Genomic DNA, 12,378 nt, shown 5'->3' with positions numbered 1-12,378 from the left:
ATATACAATCTTACAATTTTTGGCTTATGAATCACACACACTCATACACCTACATACTTGTACTCTCTCTCTCGGTATAAAAAAGGTTGTACAATTACAGTATTGCATATAAGGGTAGAAATAGAGATTGACAATTCATGTTGTTAACCTTTCAATTGAAATACTAAGAGGTATATCCTTAGCTGGTTGCTTGTCAATTCAGTTGTAATATGCAATCAATATTTTCCCATTTTCTTTTAAAATGTTTTTTTGTCGGTATACATAAAGAATATATTAAACAAATATTTCAGAATCTGTAGTATTTAACATATTGTCTAGTTCCTTCCCATGTTGGGATTTCTGTTCTCGTTCTACATATACTAACATATTTCTGAATTATTAAGATAAGTGAAAAAAAACTTTTATATCATAGGCTTGCACAAGCCCAAATATAAAAATCTCAGGAGATCTCTCAATGACCACACCTAAATTATCTTTTACGGAACAAATGACACACATCCAAACATTCTGTACCCAGAACATGTGGGCAATTCCAGAAAACGTGAAGAATAATTTCCCAAGCAGCATTGCAAAATTCACACTGTTCTGATTCTCTTTTAAAAAATTTCATAAGATAGACATTGGTACTGAATATTCTGTGATTTATTCTAAATTGAAGCATCTACAGTTTCATGTCATCTGTTTCTTGGAAGGGAAATCTAAATATTAGTTGCCAATCATCATTACTTAAGGATTTTTTAATATTCTGGTGCCATTTACCTATACTTTTATTTGGTGATATAGTATGGCCTTGGAGGAATTTTCTGTAAAAATATCTGGATAGTTTGGTAACTTTTTTAATCGAGTCAATTATTTTGTGGGATATGATGTGTAATTTTCTTCCATGAGTAGAGATAGTTTTAAGCCATTCCGATGGTAGGCTCTTTTGAATACTCAAGTATTCTAGAAAGTTGACCTTTAGGTTGAATTTTTCGTTGAGTTCCTCTAGAGAGAGGAAATTTCCAACATTATTTTTAATATCATCAATGTAGAAAATACCATTTTTACACCATCTTTTATGGAAGATTTTTCATTTATTTTAATTTTTTGAGTTTTTCCATAATGGTTGAGAAAGGATTTCTTCTGGGGTTAAACTTTGTTTTTCCTGAATTTCACCCAAAGAATCAATAACATTTTGCCAAAAGGGATTATTAGTTATTTGTAGTGTTTTTAATCCACCTTTTGTCAAAGTCCATATTTTATCACCCCCAATTCCTGACAGTTCACTGAGAAAAAGTGCTCTCCACTTACTTTCGTTTTCTTCATCCAAAAGTCTTTTTAGCCATGAAAGTTTTAGTGCCTTTGTAAAAACTTTTATTTGTGGTACCTTAAGCCCTCCGTTTTCGTAATCAGACACTGTTGTTGCTCGTTTTATTTTGTCTCTTTTCCCATTCCAGATAAAGTTAAATATGGTAATTGTATACATAGTTTTAAAGATATGGTCGGGGGGGGGGGGGGGGGGGGGGGGGGGGGGGGGGGGGGGAGGGGGGGGGCAGGGCAGTAAAGATGGGAAATATTAAAGTTTTAACCACTGTTACCTTTCCTATTATTTAAAGATTTCTCAAGGACCAAACTTTCAGTTTTTCAATTTTTTCTAAAAAGTTCATTTCACAATGGTTAATTTTTTTCAATATGTATTTTATACCAAGTAACTTAAATGCGCCTTCATGATTCCATTTTATTTCTTTTTCAGTTTTGATTTTTTCATAACATCCTCTCTTGGCCCCAATCCATTTTGCTTCGGTTTTTTTCAAAATTGGCTCTCAGGCCCGAGCATTCAGAGAATGTAGCGATTAGGTAGAGGACCTTGTTCAAGGAGAACTCATCATCTTCCAGTATAAGAGTTATATCATCTGCATAAGACGTAATAAGAAACTCCATATTGTTTATATTGATTCCGTTTACATCAGGGTCTATCTTAAATGTGGCCGAGAAAATTTCTAAACAAGGAATGAAAAAATATGGGGACAAGGGGTCTCCCTGTCGTAAACCCCTTTGCAATGAATTTTTATGTACAGACTCATCATGTCTGTACATATAACTATCACGTGTCGGTTGTCACCATCGTTGTTGTCATTGTTGTTGCCATGTACTTTCAGTTACAACATAAGAGGAAATCTGTTTGACCTATTGTGTTCATACTTGCAGAGCTGATGAATATTCATATAATACAAGTCTAGTTTGAAAATCAGCTTGGTGGGCCGTGTTTCTCATTTGGAATTTAGGGCAATTTTTTGCGAAATTTTCATTTTATCTCATTCTAGCATTTCCAATGTGTGAATTTGAACTCTAATGAGCCTGCAGCCTCATGCTTGTTACATATTTCTTATGTCTGTGTTACCTGTTGCATATAATTAAAATTTGGTGATTTTGCTGTCAAAGCATAATGTATTTTTGCACCGTAATTGACAAAATTACCTATTTTGTGCATCATTATTTTCTTTTTATATAGATTCTATGGATAGCCATGTCTTTCGCTACATTAAAGAAGGAAATATCAACATCAGGTTCTTTTATTTGTTTGGAGTTTACTCGCCTTTATTATGAGAAAACATAGAGAAGAAAATATCAACATCAGGTTCTTTTATTTGCTTGGAGTTGACTCACCTTTATTATGAGAAAAGATAGTGTTTGATAAGGATGTAGGTGTCTCGCCTAGGTAGTAAGAGTAATCAATTTTTGAAGTTTGAATTAGGAAAGATAAGAAGCTTTTCTGGATGTGTTGATGCGAAAAAAAGAACATGACTTTGGGGGGGGGGATTTCAAACACTGGAAAGCATACCTTTATTGAGTTAAATTCATTTACTTTTTCGACATTATTAAGCACAGAGGAATAGACAAGACAAAAACAGATTTATAAGCTGTATTTTTTCTGTATGACATTTTACATCACAGTATACTGTAAGGTCATCGTGTAATACTAGAACCATTAATTTTGCATCCAGACACAAGAAATTGGGGGTTAAAGTTCCCACACAGAAAACCATTACACGGTTGGTTGTAGTTGAATAGCATATTGCATGGAGTAACTTTTCTAAATCCCCTTATTCACATAAACACATGAGAAATAGTGTCTACATAATCATAACTGTCAGAAAATCTAGGTGTTATAGGGAAAAACATTTTTACCCATTTACGACTGATAAAAACTACATATCAAAAACAAATTTCAAATTTATACTATGATACCATGACCTTTGCAAAAAAAAAAAAATTACAAAGTCCCTTCAACATAAGGTAAAAAAATTAATTCAACATGACTGGCTCTTAGACGGGACTGATTGAAGGTTTTCAAAACAAAGACCTGCCCCTATTAAGTATTAAGCTAATACATGATCTCTTGCCTTTCTCAATTTCATGTTATCTTAACATAAGGCATAGATTAAATCTGGGCTAATTTCTCAAACTTCTTAGTTTATCAGTAACTAAAAAAACACATTAACAACAATTATGGATAATGAAATGATACAATGAGCTTCCCCATTGCAAATTAAAATAATGACTCCAAATGCATTCCCTTTTCTGTTGGGAACTTCTGGTTCTACAAATATCCAAAATATTTTGCAAAATTTCTCCACAACCACGACAATTCGCTTCTGTGATGCCAGTGATATTCTGTTTCACGTCAACAGTTTGGTAGTAGTTTCCTGGATGTCTTTTTCAGCAATCTTATTCATACCCGTATTTTCAGGCCTATATAAATCAATAGCTATTCCATGCCAAGTTTAAGCTCCAGAAGTTGAGTGTAAGTTACAAATTGAGCCTTGGACAATGCATTGGGTTGGAGTGTCCATGTTTCTGTGCTACAAAGAACCCCTTTGAAATGCGTCTGCATCACTCAGGAGTTTCTTCAGATCTGAGAATAACTGAAAACAGAAAAAGAAATGAGATACTGACAGTTGACAGCCAATACAGTTCACACTACTCTCTTTCATATCATATTTCTAACATGATCACGAAATTAGTCAAAAGATTCAATCAAATGGCAATACAAAAACGTTGATTATATAATACTGGAGAATGTACAAATTATTGCAATTCATCACACAAATAACAGAACACGACCATGTTTAGATAATACAGGATTGGTAAAGGCATAGGATAATTTAGCTACTCTTACTTGTAGCACCCAAGTTCTGTTCATTAACAGTTGGTCCAGCACTTCTGCGCCCTCTAGGGACTTGTTGTTGGTATCACGAATCACCTGGATCTGTAGAGACGAGGCGTGAAAATATTTATTCTGAATAACACACTGCATATATGTTCTTTAATGAAAGTACCCAAAGAAGAAAATATGGTAATAAGTTATGAATCCACATTTCTTTGAAAAAATTCATGCTATATACAAGAAATACTGGGGTCTTGATTTACTTCAAAACACAATGTAGTTTTAGTAAGACAATGTTTCTCAAATTAGTTTTGCTTACTTTAGCAGCACATCTCTTAAAAAGAGCAAACTTGAAATGATGCAGCCCGTGATACACTGAAAGACATCTGGAGGCTTGCTGTCCAATATAAAACTGTGGAAAAAGTTAAAAACTGATTTAGTGGCATCAAAGAATAATTACAAAATTCTTTTTTTTTTTAACTTTTTTTTACTTTATTCATTAAATTTCAAGCAAAAAAATACATCTCACATTGGCAATTTACAAACTGAGACAAGTCTTCACTGCATAAGAGAAAAAAAAAAAAGAAAGAAAAGAGAAGGATAAAAGCAAAATATAGTCTAATATAAGTCTCCAGGTACCTCTTTATGTTTAGTACTGTTTGGTATGACCTGAAGTGTTTTCCTGTTGTAAGACTCCCCATACAACTCCACCATCTTGACAGCTGGGGTGTGAAGATCTTCACATGCCTGAAGGTAGAAGTAGGAACTAAAGGCGATCTCTAGTGAAGTTGATAGATGTGCTCACCCTCATGCAATATTGAATGTTTATGTTTTATCTATGGCAAATATACTGTTGCTCAGGGAATTTACATTGGCAGTTGGAAAACAACAATATTAGACATTAGAACTGAATAACAATCTGTACAGGTCCAAAAAATCTAACAAACTGAACAAACAGCCAACAATTTCAGACCTGATTCCACTTCTTGTATGAGAATCATTTCAGTTAACAACAGAAAAAAAAACCTGTCATGTAAGAAATGTTAACCAAGTTGAAAATAGGAGTGAATTAAAGATTGAGTTTGATATTAGCAGATTTTGTTCAGTATACTAGAGGTTGGAATCCCCCTACCTGACAGTGTTGCCCTTTAGCCTGTGTGTCTGTAAAACTCAAATATGGCCTCCATTCTACTGCTCTCTGAAATGACAGAAACGATCACATTGTACATGACAACAACTAGTTCAATAACATTATGTCTTGAAAACTATGCACAGATTCAAGTCTAACCAAATTCTATCAAATACTATCCATGTCTGAAGGATATTGCATACCCCCTGTTAATGCCAGCTGATCATAGTTCTACCTTTTTTTCAGCTGTATGAGCATTTTTCCAGATCAAATCTTTTTGATTATTTGCTACTTACCTTGAAAGTATCTTTCCAATTGAGCTGAGATTGTACAGATTTCTTTGTTTTCTCTAACATCTCATCTATTGCATTAAGAGGGTCCAAGTAGAAAGGATCTGTGCATATAAATATAAATATACTTATTATCATGATTTCAACTTACTCTCATTATTTTATATTATTTCATTATAAAATGTAGTCAAATGAGTATACTTATAAATCCATTTCATTTCATAAACATTCTCTCTTGCCACTTTAACCAATAAACTGATAGATTAAACAAATTGCCAGGGAACAGTTTACTGCAGATTTTCCAATTTTAATCAGACAATGCAGTCAAATCGGTATCCACTAAAACCAGAAGGTAAATCATTTTAAATGGAGTGAATTCATATATTGATCAATAATGTACTTACCATTCTCCTCTATCATTGCACTTATAAAATTTTCTTCCAATGCCTGACTTAGCAGTATTTGTAGGTAAGTGTTGAAATTTTCAAGAAAAGGATCCTCTTCATTCACAGCAGCAGACCTAGAAAATAGTTAGTTCTCATGAAAGCATATAAGTTAAATTGCCATGAATATTAAAAATATGCATATATCTTACCAAACATCCCAGTCCCAAAGGTAGTATTATGCCATATGTGACCAATTGTCATTATCTATTACCTTCAAATGCATGAAAACATTACAGCAATGTAAATGTTATCCAAACATGGTTCCATCAAATAATCATGGACATTTATAAAACTAACCAAATATTACAGCATTTAAACATAAATCATGTAACATATATACGTACATAGCTGGATCTTTAGGCTGAAACTGTTCCAGTACCTCTACCAGTTCGTAGCCCTTGCCCTGGGCCAAGTAATGCACCTGGATGGGTTTGTAGTTGTCCCTGACAGCATCAGACCAACTGGAGTACTGGATATAATAATAATATTATATATCATGATGATGATAATGATAATGGTATTCTTTACAAATACCAAACACTTTACTTATTATGTTTTATTTTATTGCAAGCTGCATCATTCTTAGTTTCTTGTTACCATCTTTCCTAATTTCTGACATGAATGTTTATGTTTAGAAGTTACAAGTAGTCTATTTCAAATATTCCTGAAAAACTGGAGGCTGCTATGGCATTTGGACCAATGCAGCCACAAGCCATGGATAACAAACAAGCAATAGTATTTTACCATACAAAGTATGTAATGATGTTATTATGCTGTTTGGGATGCCTCTGAAAATATCAAACAAGAAAAGATTTACACTCACTGTGGACAGAGATTTGTGCACTAATTTTCCGTGGTCCTGAACAGCTATGTATTTCTGTAAAAGTTTCTTGGAATCAATCTTCCAGATGGGGAAGTTCTTGTAATTGGTCAAATCCTTTATTTTGATAACAAACTCTCCCCTCTGAAAATGAACAACACAATATTTCAAATCTTTTGTGAAAGTATCAAAACAAGCATATCTGTGTGAAAAGCAAATTAATAAGCAAAGTATTAACAGTGAAGAATGTTTTTAATTGCTTTTTTGTATTGTAATTTCTTAACTTACAAAGATTTGAGGGAATAGTTTCTATCCAGAAGAAAAAAGTCTATGAAAATAAAATTCTGATAAATGTTACCTGAAAGTGATGCACTGGATTTCCAGTTGATTCTTCACTGTCAGAAATATCAATCACCTTTTCCTGTGGTATCTGTTCTGACACATGAAATACTGACTGTACCCTGGATTTGGCTGCTGTTCCTCTTCCTCTACCCCTTCTTCCTCTCTTCTTATCCTTCATATCATCATCAGAGTCAGATCCATACCTGGGCACAGCTTCTCCCTGAAGGAACGGAAAAACTAGCATTATGACATGTTATTCTCAACAAGCCAAATAAACATGAAATAATTTCTCTATTTGCTATACACCACTTAAAGCACACAATGCTTTCATGTATGCACACGAGCACACACACACACACACGCACGCACACACGCACGCACACAGATACCATGCTGCACTACTTACCCCACCAGGTGCCCATCCTGGATCCTTGTCAGAATCATAACCCTCTTCTTCACTGGTTATTGCTATGAAGTCATCCTCCGAGGCATCCGAAATATCTATGTCACTTCCAGTTTTTTTGCGCTCTGGAATAGGTAATCAATGTATGACTATTAATATAAAATTATATTTTTCTGTGAACAATGGACAGCATGTTTGACGTTAAATTTCCATGCTAGCAATTTATTTGTCTTGTCAATTTAGGCTAATTACCACAAATTTTCAAGTCTCACTCACTCCCATACTTTACCTATTCAAGATTTATCTTTAGTTACTTCATAAAATGTAACTTTTGACAGAAAGCTAACTAATTTCTTAGAAATATAAAATCAACAGTTTGAAGCATTAGTAACAAAACCATGTTTAACTTCAAGGGCAAATTATCGATTTATTTTGTTAGAATTTGCAGTGCTATTCATATTCACTAAAAGAACTTACTACTGCTTTTTTCATGTCTCTTCTTCCTTTTTTCCTCCAGCTTAACTTTTGCACTTCTCTTTAGAGACTCCCTTCTAGGGAGGGGAGATGGTTCACGCCCTGGTTCAACAGCCCCAACCTCCTCATCACCACTTCCCAAAGACACCACCTCTGTCACCATTTTCTTATTCTGCTTTTTCCTCTTTTTACTCCTCTGTTGCTTGATTTGTTTTAAAATACTGCCCTTAAATGGGTCTATAACAGCTGCACTGCTTTCGTCCTTGGAGTCTGAATCACTGATATTTGAGATAACAGTCTGTACTGTCTTAAAAATATCTTTGGAACTACTGTCTTGGGAGGAATCATCGTCATCTGAAAAAGCCCTGCCATCTCCACTGTCCTGCCTCTTTTTATTTTTTGGCACCTGAGGCTGTGGACGTGGGGTCTCCATGGGGATATACTTGGGTAACTGAGGCTTCTTTACCACAGCACTTGTAGTTACACTAGAGAGCGTCTCTGGTTTTTTACCCTGTAGAAACCCAAGGAAGGAATCTTGAAATGCAGTCTGTGGCATTTTGGCAATTTTGGGTGGGGTGGGAACAATATGACTAGGGTTTCCTGTATTGTTATTTGGTTGAGTTCTATTAAAATGACTGGTACTGGAGCTTTGAGCAGAATGAGTGCTTGGTCCCAATGGGTCAGATTTCAAGTGAGCAAATTCATCATCAAAGTCATCATCCTTGCAGATCTGTGAAGTGGTGGCAGGCATGAGTTTCTTTTCCGCTTTTGTCTTACCAGGTTTGCGTTTAGGTGCACCAGTTGGTAACCTGTTCCCTGCAGCTGTATAGTCAAGTTGAGAGTCCAGGCTCATGATGGACCCCTGACCTTCCTCTGATACCAACTGAGGTTCATTCTGTACCACCAGGGGCATGTTCTCTGCCAAAATATCATTAGGGTTAACAAAGCCAGTCCCAAATGTACTGGTCATGTACATTGCCATAGCTTCACTAGTGGAGGCAAAGTCCTGTGATGACGGCACTTGAAGATCTCGCTCTGGTTGAGAGGGTGCTTGCAGAGAGGCAAATGTCTGCATGTCTATAGTGCTTTGAGCTATTGTAGCAGCAGGCTGGTGGGAGTGTTGAATTTGAACCCGAGGAGCCGACACAGCTTGATGATGTAGAGGCTCTACAGTCATCACCTGGGCACTGTCAGTATGCATCTGCTGCAGGGGAGGAATCGGAACCATGTCCTGCCCTCTTACAGTAGGCTGAATCATGGCTGGCATTGGGGCAACAGGCTGTACGGGGACGTAGCTCTTGCTCTCACTTACAATTGCAGCAGCAGTCTTCTTCTTCCTACTTCTCTTTGGTTTAGCTGCTGGTTTAGAAGTGGTGGAGTCTGGCACCGCTTGGACAGGCACCACAGTCTGTTGCTGAATCACTGTAGACGAGGCCATGTTCTTAATTGGATAATGCTGCTGCTGTGACTGCTGTTGTTGTTGTTGTTGTTGTTGCTGGGACTGATGGATAGATGGACTCCCTACATTCAAAGGGCTACTGTGACTTGAAGACCTCTGTGGGCTGTGCTGAGGAGGTGCAGAGATGTTAGAACTTGGGGTTGGCATAACTGAAGAACTCAAAGGTCTTTTAGGCTCAGTTATCACTGACGCCTGCAAAACTTGATTGAAGGCCATGACGGGGTCTACAGCCTGCCTCTGTTGACTGGTCTGCATGACTAAGTTCTCTGACTGTTTGCGACTCTTCCTGCTGACTGATGATGCTTGCTGCTGTTGTAACATAACACGGTCATTATTGTACTGATCTTGCTCAGTGGATCGAGAGTCAGTCACAGGTCTTTCTGGGGGGCTGACACTGTCATACCTGTCACTCATACTGCTGGTGATCACTGAAGATGAGTACACAGAGGGAGAATGACTGTAAGAGTTGTAACTTGATGCTGTTGATGGAATATCATAGCTGCTGTGGTATCTTCCTGAAGGATCCGAGTAGACAGTGTTTGACGGGGAGTCACTGATCCCACTTTCCTTATGAGGCTCTGAAAAGGATGAACTCCTCGGTCTGACCTCGGTATTCACATACGGAGAGTTAGGCTGGGGTGACTGCATGGAAGGGGATGGCTGAGAATACTCTTTGATAGGATTAGTATACGTATCAGTAAAGCTGGGCTTGAAGTCACCGTACGATCCCAGTCCTTGCTGCTGAATATACAACTCCTTCCCTTGACGGCCGTACAGGTCATGTTGCAGCTGTTTTTCTAAATAGCCAGTTTTTGAAAAAACAGAATCTGTCCTGGTAAAACCATGATCACCAACTACCCCTTTCACCGAGTCTGCGAACTGGCCACGCGATTGTCCCTGGTTGTCTGCATACGTCGACTTAGTCGCTCCCTGCTCTATAAACCCTCCTTTTACCTGATGATTCTCTGCTGGCTCATCACCAGAGACTTTACTCTGAGCAATTAGTGTGTCTGCATAGGACAAGAGAGAGGCATCACTGATGTGCAGAATAGTGGGCTGAGCATTGGTCTGTTTTAGCATGCCTGAGTGAGCAGGTGGTGGGTTAACATTGGGGTAACCAGGGGGCACCAGTTCTGTAGCAAGGCTGAAAGGGGTGGAAGGCTGTGGTAGGAAGTTTGAGAGACTCCATCCCTTTGAGGCCTCTGAGGCTTGCGTTATGGCAGAGGAGCTGGATGGAAAAGTTTCCTTGAACACCGACTTTGACATCTGAATACTGCTGCTGGGAGCCCTGTGGAGAAAAAAATGAAAATGCATAATGTTCAGGGCCAAAAGCAGAAAGCATGTCTCTCTAAATTTGTACCTCAATGGGCAGACAGGAAAGTTCGGTTATATTTAAGTTTTTTTCATATTTCAAACTGTTTTAACTACACAAATGACAATCATTGTTCATTTAAATAAACAAAGAGGCAATCTTTCACCTTGCTGTGTGCTCCGACAATGACCTGGATGAGTCAAGGCCATATCCTGGCTGACCAACAGGTACAGTTTTATAGGGCGACTGACCAACAAACCCCTGAGCAAAGGCTGAGTCCAGCAGTTGGTGGTGACCAACAGGAGCAGGTATATGATGACCATAGTTAGGTAGACCCCCAAATCCCCGAGCCTGAGGATGACTAGAATGAGCTGGAAGCGGAGGAGATAACCCTAGGCCTGGAAAGTAGAGACAAAGCTTAAATGGGTATAGAAGAAGCATGTTAAAAAGGCTCACTTTTATCTATTTATTCATATTTATTTATTTATTTATTTAATATCTTTATTTTATTTTTCAAAATTTATTTCATTTTATATATTCATTTATTTTTATTTATTTATTATTATAATTTATTATTTAATTTTATTTATTTATTTTTTTTGCAAATGAACCATTTTAACTACATGCCATGGGAGTAGGAAACTGGGAAATTGAAATCAGTGAGTACAATCCATTTGCAACAATATCCAGAGAAAAAATCTAACATGACCATCTGGTATTGTACATAAAATCTAACACCTGAATTTACCTGTTAAGGCTGACTGTTCTAATAGATCATATCTACTAAGTGGGTTTGGATTGGTAGGTATGCTGGTCCCATGAGGCAGTCTCCCGTAGGCTGCATTCCAGTGAGGGTCCATGCCACAGCACTGATAACCTACGACTGAACAAGTCAACAACTAGGCTGTCTGCCACAGAACCTGTTCAAAACAGAATAATATTATGCTTTATTAACAACAAAAGTCAACTAATTTTTTTATCTTGTACCTTTTCCACAAGATGTTTTAATCAAATTGTACTATCATCAGACCCCGAATATACAGGCAGCTGTTATACTGATAAGATTTTAAATGCACAAAACGTTGCCAAATGCAAGTAAAACTAGCAGTACAACTGGGCTAGAAAAATGTAGATTTAGACGGTTACTGGCCACTGCTTCAGCTTTAATTTAATCAGCAGAAAGCGATTACGTCTGAAGCATTTTTTTCTTATTTCGCAAGTTCCAGATCCAAGAGGTGGTCACTTTATCACGACTCAAAATGCAAAATGAACAGAAGCCGTAGGTCTCATGGGCCTGACCCAAATAAGCCAGACGTAAACAACCATTCATTTTTGTCCCGTGCATTAAAATGCTCAACGATCGGTAGTTTAAAATGACGCAGTATACATTCTTACGATACCTTCAGTTCCCTCTTACAGCGACTCTCTAAAGTTTGCCAGGGTCTTAGATTATGCCGAAAACCGAATTTCCAATGTGCTCATAGCAAACCTGCCACCCTGCCCGCCATTTTGGATTTATTACCCATAATTCATTGCAAACCACTAGTCTTCGTAGG

The 12,378-nt window shown here is 37.2% G+C and overlaps 1 protein-coding gene across 1 annotated transcript; it reads right to left on the bottom strand.

Annotated features, from left to right (window-relative positions):
* Positions 1 to 2,888: 2,888 nt before the first annotated feature.
* LOC106168605 (uncharacterized) lies at positions 2,889 to 12,373 on the bottom strand. The gene is made up of 15 exons (XM_013547734.2): positions 12,223 to 12,373; positions 11,571 to 11,742; positions 10,989 to 11,220; positions 8,055 to 10,798; positions 7,581 to 7,702; positions 7,191 to 7,394; positions 6,836 to 6,976; positions 6,357 to 6,481; positions 5,971 to 6,086; positions 5,573 to 5,670; positions 5,280 to 5,345; positions 4,787 to 4,894; positions 4,467 to 4,559; positions 4,160 to 4,249; positions 2,889 to 3,905 (listed from the first exon to the last, which is right to left on the bottom strand). Exons 2-15 carry the CDS (start codon positions 11,680 to 11,682, stop codon positions 3,843 to 3,845), a joined length of 4,314 nt encoding a protein of 1,437 aa, XP_013403188.2. The 5' UTR covers positions 11,683 to 11,742; positions 12,223 to 12,373; the 3' UTR covers positions 2,889 to 3,842.
* Between the last annotated feature and the right edge of the window lie 5 nt (positions 12,374 to 12,378).

This window comes from Lingula anatina, chromosome 1 (genome assembly GCF_051362555.1).
Source record: "Lingula anatina isolate TDL-2025a chromosome 1, LinAna3.0, whole genome shotgun sequence".
In the NCBI taxonomy this organism is placed as follows: domain Eukaryota; kingdom Metazoa; phylum Brachiopoda; class Lingulata; order Lingulida; family Lingulidae; genus Lingula; species Lingula anatina.
Note: the sequence above shows the minus strand (reverse complement) of the source record. Positions and strands in the feature narration are given on the sequence as shown.

Coding starts and splice junctions, on each gene's coding strand:
- LOC106168605 (XM_013547734.2), bottom strand. CDS start 11,682: ATGGACCCTCACTGGAATGCAGCCTACGGGAGACTGCCTCATGGGACC. Junction 11,221..11,570: donor AGAACAGTCAGCCTTAACAG/GTAAATTCAGGT, acceptor TCTACTTTCCAG/GCCTAGGGTTATCTCCTCCG. Junction 3,906..4,159: donor ACAGAACTTGGGTGCTACAA/GTAAGAGTAGCT, acceptor TTCTGTTTTCAG/TTATTCTCAGATCTGAAGAA.